General features: G+C 43.8%; 2 protein-coding genes across 13 annotated transcripts in view; one reads left to right on the top strand and one right to left on the bottom strand.

Moving 5' to 3' along the window:
• The window catches only part of gtf2ird1 (GTF2I repeat domain containing 1), a 33,278-nt gene extending 32,384 nt beyond the window's left edge, over positions 1-894 (top strand). For 7 of the 8 annotated variants that reach the window (XR_012956292.1, XM_076101822.1, XM_076101823.1 and 4 more), the window contains one exon: positions 1-894. This exon is cut by the window's left edge. The gene's annotated coding sequence lies outside the window, so the exon portion shown is untranslated. The other variant, XR_012956293.1, reaches the window with a different exon arrangement.
• A 2,932-nt stretch (positions 895-3,826) lies between these two features.
• On the bottom strand, positions 3,827-17,123 carry dtx2 (deltex 2, E3 ubiquitin ligase). Of its 5 annotated transcripts, XM_076101672.1 has the most exons (10): positions 16,497-17,123; positions 15,046-15,643; positions 13,246-13,304; positions 11,332-11,526; positions 9,903-9,970; positions 9,520-9,687; positions 7,822-7,983; positions 6,778-6,867; positions 6,274-6,435; positions 3,827-5,719 (listed from the first exon to the last, which is right to left on the bottom strand). In XM_076101672.1, the coding sequence occupies exons 1-10, from the start codon at positions 16,813-16,815 to the stop codon at positions 5,462-5,464; spliced, it is 2,079 nt and encodes a 692-aa protein (XP_075957787.1). In that variant the 5' UTR covers positions 16,816-17,123; the 3' UTR covers positions 3,827-5,461. The 5 variants fall into 5 exon arrangements, with proteins under 5 accessions (XP_075957787.1, XP_075957788.1, XP_075957789.1 ...); XM_076101673.1 differs by lacking the exon at positions 6,274-6,435; XM_076101674.1 differs by lacking the exon at positions 11,332-11,526.
• Between the last annotated feature and the right edge of the window lie 293 nt (positions 17,124-17,416).

The raw sequence follows: 17,416 nt of genomic DNA, 5'->3' as shown, positions 1-17,416 counted from the left end.
GCTTCAGTACGCGTTCAGTAAGTGAGAGCTTCAGTACGCGAGAGCTTCAGTACGTGAGAGCTTCAGTACGCGAGAGCTTCAGTACGCGTTCAGTAAGTGAGAGCTTCAGTACGCGAGAGCTTCAGTACGCGTTCAGTAAGTGAGAGCTTCAGTACGCGAGAGCTTCAGTACGCGTTCAGTAAGTGAGAGCTTCAGTACGCGAGAGCTTCAGTACGCGTTCAGTAAGTGAGAGCTTCAGTACGCGAGAGCTTCAGTAAGTGAGAGCTTCAGTACACGAGAGCTTCAGTACGCGTTCAGTAAGTGAGAGCTTCAGTACACGAGAGCTTCAGTACGTGAGAGCTTCAGTACGCGAGAGCTTCAGTACGCGAGAGCTTCAGTACGCGAGAGCTTCAGTACGCGTTCAGTAAGTGAGAGCTTCAGTAAGTGAGAGCTTCAGTACACGAGAGCTTCAGTACGCGTTCAGTAAGTGAGAGTTTCAGTACGCGTTCAGTAAGTGAGAGCTTCAGTACACGAGAGCTTCAGTACGCGTTCAGTAAGTGAGAGCTTCAGTACGTGAGAGCTTCAGTACGCGAGAGCTTCAGTACGCGAGAGCTTCAGTACGCGTTCAGTAAGTGAGAGCTTCAGTACGCGAGAGCTTCAGTAAGTGAGAGCTTCAGTACACGAGAGCTTCAGAACGCGAGAGCTTCAGTAAGTGAGAGCTTCAGTACGTGAGAGCTTCGGTACACGGCCTTCTCACGTTAGCGCCACATTAACATGTAAGATATGTCATTTAAAAGTCAGCCTGAATGTATCATGTAAAGGAAAGAATGGTATGTTATTACTGCGATGACCATATTTAATAATGCTGTACCTTAACGCCAATTAGGCCTTTGAAATAAAATGTGTTGCCTTGCACTTTTCACTTTGTTGGGAGTTTATTTTTTTCAACAACAGCTAAGGGGTCCATGTTTACTTCCTGCCGGCTCACAAACGCTGCAACAAGGAAATAAACTGGGAAACGTTAATGTTTGCTGGGAAATAGTCTTTATATCAAAGAGTCGAGTCTTTTGTGAAGCTCTGTCAAAAATAACCACAAGTCAACTTTTATTTACTGAGTGGTTCAGTCAAGACGTTTTGTGGGTTTTGGATAAATATGCTTTTTCTTTTTTTACATCTTTGCGTCCTTTTTAAGGAAAAAATGCTAATTTCTGAACTCTGTTGAGGTATTTGTTTGGTGACAAAAGACTCAAGGGTTTGTATTTCCGAACAGTTTCCCAGGAAGTTACCTGAAAATATATTATAAATATTATTTTACGTGGGGTGAGGTTAACATTATTGTTCTATCGCATAGTTAAAATAAAGAAAAGTTGCAGCTACCTTAATTAATCACTTCTTTTTATTTTTTTATTTGCACCACCTGACCAGCAGCTAAGTGACCCAAATCAAACACACCCAAGAGGTTGCCTCAACAGGTGCATGCTGGGTAGTCAGCTCAAAATGTTTGAGTAGCACAGAGGGCAGAGTGGACTGGTTCTACTGGGACTCAGAGGTAAAGTGGACTGGTTCTACTGGGACTCACAGGTAAAGTGGACCGGTTCTACTGGGACTCACAGGTAAAGTGGACTGGTTACCTGCATGGACAACGGAGCAGAGACCTGGAGCAGATTGTTGAGGACTTCGCGGTGCACAAGACTCACCGAATATCATGCAGACCGGTGAGTACAATGACGTAACTCTTCAGAGGAAAACGGAGACGTACGCAGCGCCGTGCACGCGCTTCACGTGTCTTTTTAGCAGTGTTTGCTGGTGGAACATGTTCTCTGTAGGGCTGTGCCACATCCAATCAATTTCAGCAAACATCCCATAATGATTTAAAGCAAAAACATTAAGGTATCAAACACGCATTACTACTTTGCAGTTAAATATTTAACCTTTATTCCAACATGAAAAAAAGCAGTAAATAACACTTAGATAAACACGTCAGGACATCTCATTTTAGTCTCAGTATAATATAATAATATATATATCATATAAAACACACACATCTATCTATCTATACATAGATCTATCTATATGTCATGTCTCAGCAGGTGCTTCATGTCTCTCACTCCCTAACTGTCCGTGCTGGATCTGTCCCCGTTGTTAAAGGTAAATAAGTTATTAGCATGACGTCATCCAGCTAGCCTAACCTGTCTGGTGTTCAGCTAGTGGAGAAGCTTCATGTGCTGCTTCCCTTTCCCGCTAGTCTGCTGTCTGATTGTGAGGTCAGGCTGATCTGATATCAGCTCTTTGGCCTGAAGTTTCTCCTCAAAGTTCTTCTCTCAAACGGGTCGAGGATCGCTTCCGGTTTCAACTTGCGGTTAAAGCGAAGATCGCTTCCGGTTGAGGAAATGACAAATAAGAGACTTGGGAAGGGTACATCCCAAGTCTCTTATTCCAGAATCGATTCTGCCCCAAGCTGAATCTATTTGAGGACGCTGATTGGCTAAATTGTATGTCACACATTTATATCTTTAATCAGCAATTGGCTGAACTGCTTCATAGACCCGCCTCTTTTGGGCAGTGTCTCCAGCGCCCCAGCCAGCTGAGACATGCACGCGAAAGGACGTGCAGACAGGCGGAGAGGACGTGCAGGAAAAGCATATATTTACCGCAGATATCATATTTTACACATATTACTGGATGATTCCATATTTCAAAAACACAAATATTGACAATTTGTATAGATTATTATTATTTATTTTATTTTATTTGTTGTGGCTCAAGGTGGGGCGGCGCTGTAGCGCCCTCTATTGACCAGCCGCCACTGATTTTTAGCTGTGGTGTTTGTCTGCAGCCGCTGTGGAGTTTTATTCTGCTGTAGATTCTATGAGAAGTAGAAGGTTATTTGAACATAAAGAATAAAGTCAAGCTGCACAATTAATCTAAATTTAAGGCAAAATGTGTAAAATTACCATTAGAATAAAATATTGTGCTGCAGAGATGTTCTGTTCTGCATCCTGTTTACAGACTTAATAAAGACACTACAGACAGAAAGCTTGTTCTTCATACACCGAGCAGGTTCCTGCTGTTGAGGCGGCAACCTCTGGCTCTGAAAAGTGAAGCCAATGAGGAAGTGTCTTAATACCTGCATTCTCTCTAGTGTCCACCAGGGGGCGACTCCTCTGGTTGTATAGAAGTCTGAGAAAATGACTCTACTTCTCTCTTGATTTATTACCTCAGTAAACATTGTAAACATGAGTTTATGGTCTCAATCTATAGTTTCAAGTCTTCTTCAATACAGCATGATGTTCATTTAGTACATTATGGTCCATTTAGAGTCAAACAGACCATAAAGCAGGGGATGCTTTAGGGCGGGGCTACACAGTGATTGACAGGTCTCTACCATGGCATTGTCCAGTCTGGAAGCCGTATTTTGGTCTTTGAACTTTATCTCTTTCAGTGTGTTTTCACTCCATGTCTTAGCATTCGGTTGTTTTAAGCTCCGCCCTCTCGTGTCACTTCTGGTTGCAGAAGAAACCAAGATGGCGACAAATACAGTCTATGCCGACCACAGGATTGAATCCCTGTGTGATACTTTAAATATGAAGTCACGAGGAACTGATGGACAGTAATGACACATTTTATTGATAGAATAAAGCTCCTGTGAGAGTCGAGGGTTAAAGGGTCCATCGTATAACATCATGTAATGAGTATATGAGGCCTTTTAAGAGGCCCAGGTGCACCCTGAGGGTTTTACTGCTACAATATTCAACCATCATCAGCCCCACATGAGTCGATGGAATTAGCTCAGCGTTCCTCTTCTTCATTAAGAGAACTGAAGTGTAGATAAAGTCAAGAGTCGGGATTCATTTTGACTTATTTCTTTATTACAGACGTTTTGTTTTTCTTTTCTCTTCAGCGTTGCTTGTTATACATGTTCACCTGTACTGCAGCATCACGTGAATACAGGAAGTGAGATCACAGCCGGCAAGGGGGGGGGGTATTAACATGCTCGCCTCGGCTTTATGTGTCTTGTTTAATCAAGACGAATTTGATGACCTTGATTGTCACACTGTCGAGTGTTCTTGGCCTTTATTTTATTTTATTTAATATCTTTTCCCGTCTCTCTGGACGACAGCATCGAGGTCGTGGAGCTAGAAGCACGATGTCGCCTCGTCCCTTCTTTAAACTGAGGAAACAAAGCCTCCGGGAGCCGTTACTGCAGATTAAAAACATGACGAATCACCGGGAGAGAGCATTAAACATCTGCTTATGGAGTCAAATATTACAACAGATGGTCCGATCAGAAGTCGTGTTAGATGTTAAACACACACAGCTGTATTCTAGTTTCAGTACTGCCTCTTCTCATCAGGCTGATGTATCGACTCACTTTGCTGCGAGAAGTTTCAGCAGAAACACTTTCATTGCATAACCTCCCGAAGTTCACTGCATTTAACCCTCTGAACCCCAAAACACACCGCCATCTTTTCTTTAAACAATCTCCAAAAACGACAGTTTATCAAGGCCAGAAGAAAAACCATCATCGTCAGATTTTATCTTTCCCAACTTTCCTTGAACACATCATGTGTGACGAACGCTATCGACGCAGAAAGAAACCATAACGAAGCTTAAAATCGAGATATTTCACCAAAAACATTTCTATTCTACATGTATATCTACATCTTTTTAAAATAAAGCGTTCACTTTAACCAGATTGTGTAAAAACATTAAAGTGTGAGCTCCTCAGTGAAACTATGAAGTCATGATTGATTCATCTGAGACCAACAGTCACGTGACAACAAATCAGAGAAACTCTGACTGAACTTCAGGAAGTGAACACAGAGCAGAGAGGCTGAAACATGTGAATAGTTTAATACATACAGCACGTAAAGCCTCCATTGTTCTTTCTAACATTGGTAACACTTGTAACTTGGAAACAAGGTTGTGTATATAGATTCCAGTGTTTTCCAATTTTTGTAAAATAAATTATCAAAGAAATTCAACTTTCGTTTTTAATGATTTCTGTTGTTCTGCACTAAAGTCATGTTCTAGCTCTACGTCTAGCCACCACTGTGCTGTCTCCATAGAGGTTCAGGACTTTTATATATTGCAGTGAAAAAGTAAAAACGTGACCCCCCCCCCCCCCCCGATAACTGCTTGGGGTTCAGAGGGTTAACCGGGACCATCACACATCTCCGCTAAATGCACCGTCAGAACTAAAGTGCTTAATGACAGATTTCTATCCCCGCTGTGAGCGGCCATGTTCACGGTCGCCGGACACGGGGAAACACAAAACACACACAACCTCCAGTTTGTGGAGGTTTTTAGATAAAAGAGGCTCAGAGTGATGAAGCTCAGTCTCCAGGAATATGTGATGAGCAGGAATGTAGTGGAGAATTAAACCGCTTCCACACCTTCAGCCCACTCGTGAAGCTTGGGCAGAATGAACTTAGGAACAGACGGAGGTCAGAGAGGTGGATCAGAAGCTCACAGCTGTGACCTAACTGCCTCCTCCTCCTCCTCCTCCTCCGCCCGGAGGTCTGAAGCAGTCCTCCGTCACGCCCTGAGACGCCAGCTCCGACAGGACGTTGTCCAGGTAGTTGGGGTCCGGGTAGCCGTGTCCCGACATGTTGGACATCATCTCGGTCTTGTGGTGGATGCCGTTCCACACCACCGTGTCGGGCTCTCCGGTGGTGCTGGACGTCCCCACGATGAAGATGAGGCGTCGCATCCACGCCACCTTCAGCAGCTCCAGCACCTGTTTCACATCGGGGAGGACGTGAGAGGGAGAGCTTATGTATTTATTTACTTTACCGTAAGCTTTGGAAACTGTTTCACTGTTTTCTGACATTTTATAGAACAAAAATGATGAAACTTCTCGAGAAACATCATAAACATCATGAGCATAAGCTAAACAAAGTTATTTGAATTGTATTAAAATGATCACTTTAAACGTGCCGCATAAGCAAGATATTCTAACAGAGCATGGTTATCATAGGATCTACGGGGTCGGGTTGTAGAACGACCTGGTCATGTGTGCGGGTGGCGGGACGGGGTCTTTAGAATCCGACCGGTTCAGGACTCGAATACATGACTGACTGTACTTTAAATATGCTGCAGGAGAACCCGCGTGTCCGATCCCTAATCCGCGTTCCACGGGGAGCATCACACCAGAGACCGCTGACGGCGGCGGCGCAGATAAACCACGACTGGAATAATTGAATCCCATTTATCACTGAGTCACATCAGATTATTTAAAGCAGCGTAACGAGCTGCTAATCCACCGTGGAAACAGAATGTTCTTAATTTAACCTCAGAGAGACGAGGCGATGCTGATGGAGCGTTAAGAGTGTCCGGTTCTCCAGTATCATGTGACTGATGATTGATGGTTGATGGGCCTGTGGTCTGACAGAGATGCTGTTCTCCGTCCGTTCTCCGTTCTCTCAAATGAAGGATGAGCTGATTGACTGTGACCTCACAAAACAAGAAGAATGAATATGCTAATTATGACAATTTCACAAAACATCTATAGAGGATAAAATGATGACGTGATGATATTTTGGAGGCATAAAACCACAAGAGTGTAATTCTAGTTTTAGATCAAATAAATATATTAATTAATTAATTAATTAGGGGTGTAATGGACCATTAAACACACGAGCAGATATAACTTGGATCCCTGATCACGCTTTTTTGCCGCCGATACCGGTCATCGATGATCAATATTGGCAGAAGGCATCACAATGTAAAAAATAGTAATCTGTGTATAGAAGCGTCTTTAGTGCAGATTGAGTCGCGGCTGTGACGTGTTTTTACCTTCCTGCCTTTGTCGTTGTCGGGTAGAAAACAGAAGCGAGGGAAGCCTCTACAGCTGTACGGCTGTCCTGGGTTGGGATGCTCGGGGCCCTGGAGGAGGAGGAGGAGGAGGAAGAACAAACATGACTGATGAATGGAAAGACATTAAGTTTAATACCAGTTGGAACAATAATTAGATTTCGGAGATAACCGGCTCAATACAAACCTGATTCATGTTATTGTAACTATAGATCTGAGATAGCAACGCGTGGTTACAGCGGGACACGGGGAGGAATGAGAGGTCACTGAGCCTCCACCATCTGTTAGAAAGCTGATCGCTGAACGAGCTTCAGTCCAGACTGTAGTCTGACCTCCAGTCATCTCACATGTTCGGCTCGCACGCCTGTTTTGAATGGACGTACTGCCTCCCGCTGATTATAAAAACACGTTTTTTTTCAAAGATTTGAAACACTTTCAGTCTAGTTTTTCCACGAGCTACTATTAGTTGAAGGAGCAGACAGTCCTCATTACTTCCATAATGTAAATTCTACATTTAAGTAGCTGAATGATTTTCATCGGCTGTTAGCGTTCCTCATCCTGCCCGATCGCTACTGCACATGTGCACACTAGTACTACACGCCTGTGGTTAAACACTCTCATGCACACTACTGTTTCCCCCGATAATGCTACATTAGCTAGCTAGTTAGCGTTGGCTGTTAGCAGCCGATGGGTGGCACAGTTCTGTTTGGCTCAATACCGGAGCTAGCGGCTAACGGAGGTAGCAATAAGATGCGTTCAAGCTCCATTCAGTAAAAAATTAGTTGATCATGTTTTCAAATGTAATCTTAAATAAATCCAGTTTTTGTTTTAAAGGAAACATTTTCACAGATATATAAAATAGAAGTAATAATACCATATTTAACTTTATTTAACATGTTTGTTCAGGAGGAGCACTTGTGGCATCTGGTGGTCATATGCTTTGGTTTACTTCCTGTTTAAACCAGAAGGACTGTCTGGTTCTTTACTGTACGCAGTTGGCGGGGTGGTAGCAGTGTGCAGCCGTACCTGTAGACCAGGTGGTATGCTGTAGATGACCTGGATGGTGCCACAGTCTGGGTGGCCCGGTAGCGACTGGGCGACGCTGTAAATTTCCATCTTTCCTTTGGGCTGCGTGCCGGTCTTCTCTCCGTAGATTGTCTTACACGAGGGACACTGCAGACTGCCGTCCTGAGGACAAACGCAACCAATCAATAGAAACCCGGTTAGGTCTGATCAAATACTCATCGATCCAATGATGAGACCTTCGTTTGGTGTTCTCCTCCCTCACCAAGTCACAGTAGCTCGGTTCTCATCAAGCAATGCTTCCCCGAACAATAAGAAACGGTAGAACACGTATTGTGGTCAGGAATGAGCCTATAACACACATTTGGAAGGACCATACCAATGGTTTAACATATTTTAGCTCATGTACCGACAATCACGTATACTTTTTATGCGTTAAATCAACCATTTTCAAAGTACACCATTGTATTTATGATGTCTGAAGGGAAGTCCTATGGAAGCCCTGAGAGGTAAGTTTTGTGAAAAAGGCAGGAAAATAATCCTCTACTACAACAGAAGTGTTTGTTGTTGTAATACTCATTATGGCCACACGAGGCTCAAGTGCACCAATGTTCTAAATGGGACTAAAAGCATTCATGTTTTCTTCCAGGTTAGGTTTTTAAGTTGCATAACTTGGTAAAACACAACAGTATGCGCCTTAGAACATGGAGTAGTGGTGCACTTTAGCATGTCGTGGCCTAAAATAGTATTACAACAACAAATACTTTGGAAAATGATCCCGACACCGATTTAAACCCACCCACTAAACGTACGCTTTAGATAAATCCACTACTTCCATATAACAAAAGCGTGGAGTGCGGCGGAGGGACCATTAAGACCCAGCGCTGCTGCTCACCACCAGCCTGCTGTTTGGCTCATCCTTTGTAACCGATGGCATGAAAACGTGGTGGGATTAGCAAGCTGGCTATCAGTACAATTTAACAGCGTAATGCTTCATCCACACACTCTTGTCACAGCATGAAGCTCATCCAATCACAAGGACGGGTTTGTCATACTAAAGTAGGCGTTGTTTCGTCTCGATCGGTACGTTTTAGCATCTACCATTTTTCACCTGTTCTTAAGTCACAAACTCAGGATAGAAAACGATTGAGATCAGATTTAGGAATATAGAGATGCATGTGCTTTGTACCTGAAAGTAGTTCTGCTAGGATAAACGTGCACATATGGAATATCTATGTTAGTAGTTTGTGGTTACGAGATGTAAATGAGAGCAGAGAGGTAGTTTGGAAACTTGAACAGTAGAGCTTTACAGATGAATATCATAAGATGATTATTTCCTTTCTGTAAGCTGAGACGATTAATGGCTCTCTCATGGTGTCCGTTACGTATGCAGCTGGAGCCAGGAGGAGATTAGCTTAGCATAAAGACTGGGAGCCTAACGGCACCTTTTAATTAACGCGTTGTCTCTTGTTTGTTTTAATCCGTGAAAAACAGAAGAACAAGAAGTTGTGTTTGCTGTGACTCTCTGGAGGCTTCCAGTCTTTATGCTAAGCTAAGCGCTCCCAACGTAACGAACAGACTCTCTGAAAATACCTGTCGGCTCATTTCACCCAAATGTCAAACTATTCCCTGGAGACTCCATCACACTAAATGTCATGCGGCCCTTTCAACGCAGACCTTTCCCGGGGGACGGTTCCGTACCTTTGTTCCGTTGTTGTACATGGCCAGCATGCAGAGCATGTGCAGGGTGTGTCCACATTTGATGAATTTCCCCACGGTGTCCGGCAGGATGCTCTGCCCCCCCTCCTCTGTGGCCTGAGTCTCGTAGCCGGACGGATTGGACAGTTGATCCATGCAGATGATGCAGTCCTGAGGGGGGACCCGGGGAATGTGTGTTTAGTGTCGCTAAATAGAAAAGGCCGGGAACGGCCTAAAGCCGTACAAACAATCTGTCTAAATGCTCTTAAATCTCTATTTCTGTTGAACATTTGACTCTTAAACACTGAGACTAGTTTGCCTGTAGAAACGACTGTGATTAAACCTTCTCTTCTGACATCTGGGAGATGAAAAACAAACCAACTTACCTCATCCTGTACTCCGGCAACTACCTCCATGTAGCGCTGAATCACGTCCTCGGGCCTCTGAGCGGAGGCTAAAACAGAAGAGAGCACAAAGTGATGAACGAGCTGAAACAGGCCACACACTAAAAATGGTGTTTACAACAAACTGACACACAGAAAGAATGTGATGAGAATGAAATAAACTCCTGTTTTAATGATTGTCAGACAAACATTCGTCACTTACGGACCTCTGCTACATGCAAATAAACGAGTCCAGTTTGCTGCTAATTAAACATCCTTCTGACGGCACAGGATGCAAAACATGCAAACACATCAGTCCACAGAGACGACTTGAATGCATGAAGACAGAATGAACCACATGGTGGCGTAGCTACCGTATACACACACACACACACACACACACACACACACGTGAGTGTCACGTCTGTTTAGGAAACCAGTTGTTGGAAAGCTAACGAAAAGTTTTTGAGTTTTATTACACAAGACGGCTCCATTTGATTCCGGATTTTGAAAGGTTACGAGGCTATTTTCTCCCAGCTGAGAAATAAGAAAAAGATATATATGTGTATGTATATATATTCACTGATATGTTTCCAGACAAACACCTTTTTTATGCCTTTTGTGTCTGTTGATTTCAAGAGCAGCAATTCAAGTCTTAAGTGTGAGATGATGAGAGGAGGAGGAGGAGGTGAAAAAAGAAGCAGCAGTGAAGCAAAGCTGAATATTTCAATTTTTTTTTTTTTTTTTAATGGCCAACAGTATTAAGTTATCTACGAGCAAACTCCCCTTTAATAAATACAAAGTTTTACAGTGAATATAACCTACAATCAGTCTAAAGGTTGATTTAAGTCGGCCTCCTGCTTAGTGCAGTGATGCTACAATTATTTCCGTTCTCCCATTTGAGATACAAGCCACCAACGTCGTTTGGGGTTTTCTTTTGCTTGAAAATTGACTTAAACGATTATCAGAACTATTTAGCCGTTGATTGATTAACTGACTTATCTGTACCGCTCTATGCTGCAGCAGTGGCTTCTGGGACGTCTCTCTGATCTGGAGGCCAGCACAGGTTTTGGTAAATGTTCTGATGCTACATTTACACATCTGAAGGACACGACTCTGCAGACGCTGGACGGTTGTTGCACGTTACATGTTTGAGGACTTTATGGCAGTGAAGAGGTTGATTTTGGGGGGGGGGGGGGGGGTCTGAGCAGACAGACATGTCAGAGGTTTGATTTAAAAAGTCAGTTTAGAGCACATTGGTGAGACGCATCTCCTGGTTTGACAGTTGCAGAAAAAGCAGTTGCAGCGGCACAAAAGTGGATCAGTGGAGCTTTTTATGAACATGAGAAGACAAATGAAAGTGATGGAGTGTTCCTCAAGCCTGGTGGAGGTGATGATGGATGGAGAGAGAGAGAGAGGTGGAGGAAGCTACCTCTCCTGTGCTGCCTCTTTGCTCTCCTAACTGAACTGCTGCTGCTGTGGGGCTTGCTGGGCCTGCTGGCTGAGGGGAGGAGAGGAGGAGGAAGCGAGAAAGGAGGCGGCTGCGGCTGCTGCTGCTGCTGAGGGAGGGGGGCAGTGGTGAAGTGCACGCCGAGTCCCACCGCTGACATCAAAATGGAGGCCATGCCTGGAGCGGGGTGGGGTGGAGGCGGGATGGGGGCGGGGCAGGGTTGGGAGCAGGTGAGGGTTCAGAGCAGGTGGAGAATATGCAGGAGTAGAAAGGAACAAATCAAAGGGATGAGAAATGTAGCAGCAACACACAAAACAAACCAGTTAAAACCCAAACTGGGTTCTCTGTTGACCCCGTGTTCTTCTGGCTCTTCTTCTTGTGATTCATGGGTAACGGTGTTTATCTCTGGAGCTAAGTGAAAACTACAAGCTCCGAAAACGACACGCAAAAAGATTCACTTTTTTGGTCGCAGCACTGCCTTCACTGAGGTTGTTGGTTTGTGTCTTTCTGCCGGTTCATCTTCTTGTGTTTCGGAGAATAATGCAGCGAACAGCTCAGAGAGCATAAACACGAGTATAAAGAGAACTTAACTCTGGACAATAGTGAACCCAAAACATCTGGATCGCCCCCTGGTGGCCGGCTGTTCGTTGAGGACGAGTGTGACTTACGCAGCAGAGACTTCTTTAAACGTCATGATCCCAGTCCATCATCTTCATTACAGTGTGAGAAGCCAAACTTGACGGTCATTTAAAATGATATTTAACTACTCAACAGTAAGCAGTGGTATCTATTGTATAGTGTATCAAATATAGAGGTGTGTGTGTGTGTGTGTGTGTGTGTGTGTGTGTGTGTGTGTGTGTGTGTGTGTGTGTGTGTGTGTGTGTGTGTGTGTGTGTGTGTGTGTGTGTGTGTGTGTGTGTGTGTGTGTGTGTGTGTGTGTGTGTGTGTGAGAGAAACGTGGTCCCATCACAAGACGCTCTCCAGTTAATTTGTGACCTCTGCTCATTAAAAGTGTACGTTTGGAGGAGACGCCGCATGGCTGACCCCGTGTTCTAAATGACTGAGTCGCGGTGCACTAATGAGGTCCTGGTCCACACGTCTCCTCCAGGCTCATTGTGTTGATTCAGGCGGCTTATCGCGCCCAAGGAACCCAGTTCTAATTTGAGAAGTGTGCAGCAGAGAGACCCAAAGTGAGCGCTCACTCTGCATGTCAAGTTTGGCCATTTTATGACAATTACAACTGGCCTGCCTGCTGACTCAGCTTTACACTGCATTCTAAATTATACAATTGGAAGGAAATGAACGCATTACGTGTGTCATTAAAAGATGGAAAATGAATTCATGTAGAATAGTAGATAATCGTAATGGCCCTGTATGCAGTACTTTCAATATAAAGTTCTTTAAGTGCTAGAAGACGTCGTACAAACAAGCAGAGTTCACCCAGAAGACACAGGAAGCCCCAAAACATGTGACCAGAGCAAAACAAGATGAAGAACCTGCTGGTTCATTCGTGTCACCGCAGGATATTTAGTATCACTGATCTATTGTTACATCGGCGTTCCAAGTTATTTAAAATGAATGAATGTTTGCTTCTTCTGGAGGCGTCGTGTATTTGTTGGTCGTAGGAGAATCATCTATTGTGGTGTTCTAGAGTCTGACGGAGCGGTTTACAAAGAGAAGACTTTAGTTTAGTGAAATGGAAGCCTCTCTCTCGCTCTGATGGGGTCTGTTCTTTGGTTCCCTTCCTCCAGCTTTTTGTGTCCGTTCCTAAACAGACCGACACTCACAAATGCAGAGCAGAGAAAGAAGGCAAATAAACGGACAAACGTGTGACTCTAACGTGTGGTGCAGAGCAGAGCGACGGTCGGGAGGACGGACGCTGAGTGAGCCGTTTACCTGCCAGAGCTGAGCTCACACTGGTGGATCCATTCAGCGGCACAGAGATGGAGGGGACACTGCAGGACAGGAGACAAGGAGACACTCAGTCAGTGGACAGAGCAGGGAGAACAAAAGTACGGGGACATTAGGTTTGGCAAGAAAATAAACCTGCCTGTGAATTAACTGATAAATTATTGACAAAAAAGCAACGAACAATAAGGTTTACTGTTGATTCACCTGTTGATTATTTTCTCTTTTGGTTCTTTGTCTATAAAATGTCAGAAAAGTGTTTCTCAAAATCCAAGATGACGACTTTAAATGTCTTGATTTGTCCACAACTCAAAGATGTTTAGTTTACCGTCAATGAGTAAAGAACCCAGAAGATACCAGAACTTTTACTTTTTATCTTCAAACATGAATCTACTCAAACCGGTTCAGTAGATTATCTAAACGGTTTGTGGTTCAGTTGATCTCTGCAGCTCAACATGGAGGTTCTGAGACTGATCATCAACAACTTAACATCGACTGCAGTGTCGTGATGCAACATGGGAGCGTGCCTCAACAGCCGATATCTTAACGAATATGCATTCATACTTCTGCTGACTGTGCAAAACAGCCTTCACGGGAAATAAATGAGAAATTATGAGTGTTTAGATCGTGAAACTTAATCCAGTTTAGGGCTGAAACGAAGAATCATTTTCTGTTTAATAACTGTTTTGATAAACAGTTTATTCTACTAAACACAAAATGTAAAAAAGTGTCATCAGAATTTATCAGAGCTCAAAGTGACGTCTTTAAATTCTTCTTTCGTCTGACGAAGAGTTCACAACAAACAAACTTTACAATAATCTGGGAAAAGCAACAAGTCCTTACAATTAAGAAGATAAGAGTCCACAAATGAATCGCTTCTTAATAAATTACTTTTTTTTTTTTATTTAGTCAATTGTCAAAAGAATTGATTACTTTTTTATCATTCGACTAATCAACTCTTTGACCGAGTGTTTCACCACTAATCCCGTTTAGAAGCACTCACCAACACACGAACACAAAAGACGTGAACAAACATTCAAATAACATAAAAGTAACTGATGTTTTATCCTCGATCACTGTGTGGTGACACAATAGGAGGAAACGTGTCTCTGATAACGACTTCAGCTCACTGACTGTCTAATAAAATCCCTGTAAGGAGGATGAAGAGGAGTAAAAACAGCTTTATATTCTTGCTATTGATTTAAGTGTCTATCACACCAGCATATTAGCATATCGTAGCATTACGCCGTAAAATGACAAATTAATAAATACTACTCTGACCTTCCCACTGGGTCAAAACAAATAAATATGCAAATGCAGAAAACAAAGGAAGAACTCTTTGAGACGACGTAATCATTGAGAAGTGTGAGCATCACTGCAGAAATAAAGAGGACACAAAGCACAGTGAGAACTTCCTGCCTGGTGTTCATTTCCAGAGGCTGAGACTAAACTAGTGAACCGCATATTCACGAGAGCCCTTCAGTCAGCATGTTTGTCTTTGAAGGGAGTTTCTGTGTCGTGGGGAACAGAGCAGGGTGACGGCTGGAGAGAGCTGAGCCAAAACAAACATCCCACAGCAGGGCTGCAGCTACAGATAGGGTTGTGTCATTCCTGTTTTTAACAGATAGGCTGACAGGAAAGACTGGTGAGAGGCCTGTGACACGCATCCCTTCCAGGTCACCTAGCTGAGCCATAAATACACTTTCTGCTGTTGTTTCTCTTAAACCCGACTTTATTACACTGCAAACCAAAACCACAATCCAACACGCACACACGTCGGGGACCAACCTTAGCCCGTTGGTACTGGTAGAGCCGGTCAGGAGCGGTGCGGACAGGTGACTACCAGAGGCCGGTGGAGGCCAGGCGCTGCCCCAGGACATCCCCCCCACAGAGAGGGGTCTCCTCGGGTACGGCGAGTAGACAGAAGTGGGGTGAGCCGCAACGGCCCTTCCCGTCGCCTGCAGGCTGGGCCGGTTCAGACTGCCCGACGAAAAGGAATGTCGTGAGCGGCTGGGCATGGGTCCTGTGCTGCTGTGGCTCAAGCACTGTTGGCAGGAGCAGGCGGGGGCCGCGGGGGCCGAGGGGATGGCGGGGGGGCCGGAGGAGGCCAGTGGGTACGGGAGGTTACACTGCCGTCGGACCTGCCGCCTGAAGCCCGTCGCTTTGTTCACCTGGGCCAGAGAGGTCAGGTCCACTATGTAATTGTATCCGTGCGGGCCCAAGTCCGCCGTGCCTTGGCGGGCCTGGTAGCTGTGCTCCAGGAGGATGGAGGTCCGAGTCTCGTATGGAGTCCATCCTCCTTCATCGTTGAGCCACTCCCAGTAAACGCCGCTGCCGAGGCCGGAGGACTGGGCGAACAGGGACCTACGTACTGACCGGGTCTTGCCTGGAAATAAAGAGGATTTTTCACTTAATACACCAAATTTAAGCTACATTATAAAAAGCCTTATGTGTTAAAAATAAATCCACATTTTCAGCTTGAATCCCAAAGTGAGGCTGAAACAAAGAAAAGAGCCCAGTACCTTTTATATATGTACATGTCAATATGTATGTAATGCAAGCTTCAGTCAAACTAGAAAACACGAATCAGCTGAGCTGAAGGAAATCAAAACAATATATTAATGTCACAAGCGTCAGCAATGTGACGCTTTATGGAGAGGTTACGTGGAAAAGTCAGCTAACGTTGGATAACACAATATCATTTAACAGTCTTATGAATGTCATAACTAGCGTCATCTGATAGATTAGTTCAAATAAGATAATCCTTTATTAGTCCTGCAGTGGGGAAATTTACAGGATTACAGCAGCATTGGGGAGTGTGTATGTGTATATGTATGTATGTATGTATGTGTATATATATATGTATATATATATATATATATATATATATATATATATATATATATATAAATAATCACACACACACAGAGTAAAGTGCAAACAAGAGACATAGTAAAAAAACAAGATCAAAACAAGTATTATAAATAAGTAATAAAACAGTAAAGAATATTAAATAAGTAAAGTAAAAAATCCACAATAACAGATTTTAGTTTTGTGTATGTGTTTTATATTTTATTTATTTCTCAGTTCATTTTTATTGTACCAACTGTCTGACTGAGCTTTCTGTTATTACTGCCTTTTGCTTCTGCTGCTTTTGTCTGTCAAAGCACTTTGTAAACTCTGTTTTTAAAGGTGCTATACATAAAGTTGTTATTATTATTATTATTATTATGGCTCACCCGTGTCCTGTCGAAACTGCTTCAAGCTCGGTATGTCGATGAGATAAGGCGACAGGCTGGGGTCTGATTGTCCGAGGCAGATGCTCGTACATCCGGGTCCTCCTGCTGCTCCTGCTCCTCTCTGGCTCCGCGGTGACAACAAACACCGCTCGATGTGGCCGCTCACTTGGCCGCTGTAAGGCCGCCAGTAGCCGAGGTCATCCTGCCATTCCCACACGGCTATCATGGGCTGAGATTGTCCGGTGGTTGATACGGACACTGGCCCGTTTCTAGACCCGTTCACCCGGGCACAGGAACCAGACACAATCGCCATATTCATTCACCACAAGCCCAAGATTATTAAGCTAACTTGTTAGCTTGGTTTAGTTAGCTCAACTGATTGTAGCTACGACGAATAAAGAAGAAGAAAAATGTCTGCTAGCTTGGCTCGTTAAAAATAGCCATTTTAAATTCGTTAACGCGCTTTAGAGGAAAGCTATGAAGTAAATATTAAACGTTAGAGAGCCCTGATAAACATGTAAGTGCATGTTGACAAAGCTGATGCGTTCAGAGGGCTTAGCAGTAACACGAATAACGTTAACGCTAGCTTTGCGACAGCGTTAGCTTTGTGACAGCGTTGCCAGGGTTCCTTCCTTCCTCTTGCTGTGCTGCCTTCAGGGACCACCAGGAAAACCCGCAATTTGAGGCACGTTTGTGGGAACTAGCCATAGATGGGGTTTTTTTGTAGGCTGTTAAATGTATAAATGATACAAAGCAACAGGTAAACAAATAATTATTTCAAGGGAAGTTAGGTGATAGTGATTTAAATTGTTTGGAGTTGGATTTTGTTTTTGTGGAAATCGTTGAGCCCTTAAGCATTTTTGGAATATTGACTCCGTCAGTAACACATGGGCATTCTTCATTCCCACTTTAAGAGATGT

The sequence above is a fragment of the Anarhichas minor genome, unplaced genomic scaffold, assembly GCF_050575085.1.
Source record: "Anarhichas minor isolate MPS153535 unplaced genomic scaffold, ASM5057508v1 ptg000027l, whole genome shotgun sequence".
NCBI lineage: Eukaryota > Metazoa > Chordata > Actinopteri > Perciformes > Anarhichadidae > Anarhichas > Anarhichas minor.
The sequence above is the reverse complement of the archived record's forward strand: the minus strand, read 5'-3'. Positions and strand labels throughout refer to the sequence as shown.